Source organism: Nannospalax galili, unplaced genomic scaffold (assembly GCF_000622305.1).
Source record: "Nannospalax galili isolate Female #2095 unplaced genomic scaffold, S.galili_v1.0 scaffold85, whole genome shotgun sequence".
NCBI classification, from domain to species: Eukaryota; Metazoa; Chordata; class Mammalia; order Rodentia; family Spalacidae; genus Nannospalax; species Nannospalax galili.
Window position 1 is genome coordinate 9,802,409 of NW_008358866.1, and position 4,124 is coordinate 9,806,532.

Sequence of the window (4,124 nt, forward strand, 5' to 3'; positions counted from 1 at the left end):
TGGGGGGTTCCCTCACCTTTGCTCAGTCTCACATTCTTACACCCCACCCCTTCTAGCCCAGGAAGGTTTCTAAAGGGAGTACTGCAGGTCTGGATAACCTATCATGTCTTCAGTGTTTGTTGTTTAGCTCAAGGGCCAGAACACCTAAAACTTGTGTATACCCCTTGCACAAGCCCAGTTTGCGTCCAGGAGACGCTCACTCAAACCAAGACTTGCAGTTAATTGAAGCTTTGCTTCTTGGGAAATGTAGTATGCAGGCTTCCTTCCTTCTTCGATAGTTGTCGGAAGACTACATTTCCCAGAATGCTCAGGGAAAGGAAGGCTGACCCAGGTCGGCAGCTTCACGTGACTATTCACTATGGCTTCCCAGTGCTGGGGAAGGCTGTCTGGTTGTCCGGCGTGATTTGTTTCCTCTTTGTGGCGGGGTAATTGGCTCACGACTTCGACATGCAAAAAATCAAATCTCTGATGACCCGGCAGGTGAGTCCTGGTGACTGAAGTAAAAGTCTTCTTCCTACCGCGGGGGAGAGGAGCCTGGACGCCCAGAATCGGGGCGGCGGCGGGCAGAAACCGGTTCTGGGTGGTGGATGTCTGGGGTGCTGTGCAGCTAGGACGCACCCTGGAAAACTCACCCCAGCTACCTCGATCCGATCTCGACCCTAGTAGGTAGTGTTCTCCTAGAAACATTCCTGTAGACAAGGCCACCGAGGAACTTGGGCTGTCTTCGTCTCCATCCTCTCATTTTGCTGTATTTCCAGGGTAGCCTCAATTACTTTGCTAACAGCCCCCTCATCCTGGCAAGTGGCCTGGGAAGGGAGATAGCTGCCTATGTAATAGAGATGGCCAGAAAAGCGTGAGGGTCAGGGAAGAGGGCGATTTGTAGACGGCATTGATAACGTTATGATTTGGGGACAAGCCTCCAAACCTTGTAGCTAGTTTCTGGTTGTGAAAATGAGAATATATATCCGTCCTTGTTACAGCAAAACAATGATCTTTTTACTTATGTTCTTGCCAGAATGGTAATTCATGAATAAGACTGTTTTGTATCCTATTTCACATCTGTTAGGGGCTTCCTAATATGCCTCAACTTCCTTCAAGCAAGAAGTGTCAGCAGTTTACTTTTTATTGGTCATTTGATTTCAGAAACCTTTATTTTGATGGTAATATAACTTGAATTTGTAATTTTTCATTTTTTAAATAATAAGCATAATTTAGATTATTAAGTAAGTGTGGCTGGTAGATTGTCGAAGATAATCCTTTAACTAAAAGTAAAGTTTCACTTGTGATTTTTTTTTCAACAAAAGAGAACAGCAGTTCTTTATTTATTTGAGAATACAGAATTTTATTTTAATTAAAAATTATATTTCACTTATTCTTATTTTGTGTTTATGAGTGTATTGCCTGCATATATGTAAATGCCCCCCTGTTGTGCAATGCCCATGGAGGCCAGAAGAGGATGCTGGATCCTCTGGAACTGGAGTTACAGATGGTTGTTAGCCACCATGTGGGTAATGGGAATTGAATCTGGTCCTCTATAAGAGCAGCCATTGTTCCTAACCACTGAACCGTCTCCTATTTTTTAAAAAAACTTTATTATTGTTATTTTGTGTGTTTGAGTGTATTGCCTGCATGTATATAAGTGTACCTGTGTCATGTATGGCCTGCAGAGGCTGGCCAGAAGAGGGAGTCAGATTCCCTGGAACTGTAATTATGGACAGTTGTTTAGCTGCCATGTGGGTGCTGGGACCTGAACCTGGGGCCTCTGCAAGAGCAGCCAGGGCTCTTAACTGCTCAGCTATGTCTTCAGCCCTGAGAATACAGAAGTTAGATATAGCAGAACAGGTTACAAATTATTTGATACATGCACACATTCTCTACGTGATGGTTTTTGCTTTTGTCAAGTTATATTATTGGTGCCATGAAAGTAGAAAAAGAACGTCTGAGTAATAAAAAAAAATGTAAGTAGGTAGTAACTTTTAACAGCCCTTCACCTTGCTGAACACTGGTGCTGTGCTTCTTGTTGCTCAGGAATGAGTCTGGATACTGCTCCATCCTAAGAAAGGAGAAAAAGGGAAACTAGATGCTGACTTGCAGTAGCTCAAGTGCTAGGCCGTTTCTTGCTGGTTTTGGTGTCTGACTGTTAAACAGCATGCTCCTTTGTCCATTATACCAAACCTAAGCAGCCTTGGGACTGCTGCACGTGGACTTGTACTCGTCAGCTAAAGTTGGTGCTCTGTCCTGTTTGGTGCCTTCCCTGCCATAGGTGTATAGTGGCTTGGTGATTGATTGGTTTTGGCCCTAGTCTTGTAAACCTCAGTAGGAGAGAAGAACCATGGAATTCCAGACAGTTGATAATATAATATTTGTAAGATGTGTAGTGGGGACTGTGTTGAAATGCCAATTCGTAAACCTCAATCAGTTGCTTATCAGACTTTAATAGGTCATATCTGTGTTTAACTGGAGTGGAAAAATACTAAGAACATGTAGAAGAAGCTGGAAATGGAAATGTACTGAATAAAAAGTGAGGTAAAATGAGGGGTTTATGCAAATTTGTAGTCATCCTAATTATATATGTTTAAGGCTCAACCTTTACATATTTGATTACTATGCTGATAGTACATATTAAGGAGAGATATGAAATCATGATCTATGGAATTTTAGTTTTAGAGTATTTTGGTTTTTTGTGGCCGTCTTTGTTCTTTCTTTGGAAAAGATTGGGCCAGGGCCGCGGAGGGGAATGCACTGTGTTGCTTGCCTTATCAGATGAGATCTGTTATTCATCGTTCTCCATTGTGCCAGCCTCTGTTTTAGTTCAAACCACAAACACATGAATTGAGCACAGTGTGCCAGCACTAGTCTAAGTTCAGAGAAAGCAGCAGTGAATAGAATAGACAAGTACTGAGGAAGACATAGGAGAAGTGTTTGGGAAAGGAGGAAAGGGAGTCCCGGGAGTTTTGGCAGTGTAGGATCATTTGTTTCTTTAGATAGGGCGGCCATGGAGAGCTGAGTGGGAAGGTGATGAAAAAGACCTGGAAGAAATGAAGGCATGAGTTGAAGGAGTACCAGCAGAAGGAACAAATTCAGATGCTCTGAGACAGGAGTGGCTTTGAGGAATTGCAATGGATCTGTACAGGTGGGTAGAAGGAGTAAGGAGACAGCATTAGGAGAGGAGGACAGAGTGAGGACCGAGCTGGGGGCCAGAAGTAGGATCACACCAAATTTTACAGGTCATCGCAATGCCGTGACTTTTATTCTGAGTGAAATGATAGTCCGAGGAGTGATGTAATCTGATAGAACATTTCAGAAAGACCATTTTGACTTATGTGTTAGAAGTAAACTGATGAAGAGAAAAGAGCAAACAATGGGGAGACCAAGGAGGTTATTGCCGTGATCCAGTGGGAGAGAATGTGGGCCCTATCCAGGGTGCTAGTAGTGGAATGTGGGGACGGGGGGGGGGCTGGCTTGTGGATCTGCTGTAAATGGGGAGCTTAGGAGGGCTTCCTTACATGTTGGATTTTCACTATGAGGAAACGTGAATTATCAAGGATGACCCAAGGTGGTTTAGCCCTGGTAGTCAGGAGAATGGAACTAGCACTTACTGAGAGGAAGGAAGCTAGAGGAGGAATACTTTGAGGGGAGAAGGCTTTTAGACTTGTTATTTTGAAGGCTGTTTAGGTATTTAAGTAGGGAAGTAAAGTAGGGACTTAGCCAAATGTGTCAGAATTTATGGGAGGAATCTGAGGCATAGATAAGCCTTCAGGAGTAACGAGCCTATAGAAGACAAAAACAGACAGATAAATAGCACTGGCTAAGATCAGGTGGAGTGAGTGTAGATATATGAAAAACCAGAGTGCTTTTGAAATTCAGTGTTGAGGTGAATTCTGCAGAGCAGAAGAAGAAGGAGCCGCCAGTGACTTATGAATGACCTCCATCATGTAGCAGATGCTTAATAAACATTGACTGAATGGATGTTGGATAAAGAGGATAGCATAGATGCCAAGGATTTGAAAGAAGCAGTGGCCTGCTGTATTAGACATTGCAGGGCCACCAGGTAAGATGAAATGGCACTGAGCTTCTGGACTGAGCAGCATGGAGGTCTCTGGGGACCCAAGAGCAGTACTGCA

The 4,124-nt window shown here is 43.5% G+C and overlaps 1 protein-coding gene across 1 annotated transcript in view; it reads left to right on the top strand.

The window, feature by feature from the left end:
* The first annotated feature begins 345 nt into the window (after positions 1–345).
* The window catches only part of Vps50 (VPS50 subunit of EARP/GARPII complex), a 123,665-nt gene continuing 119,886 nt past the window's right edge, over positions 346–4,124 (top strand). Inside the window, exon 1 of the mRNA XM_008822552.3 lies at positions 346–480. Within this exon, the coding sequence (XP_008820774.1) occupies positions 448–480 (33 nt within the window). The 5' untranslated portion in view covers positions 346–447. The remainder of the gene's footprint in view (positions 481–4,124) is intronic.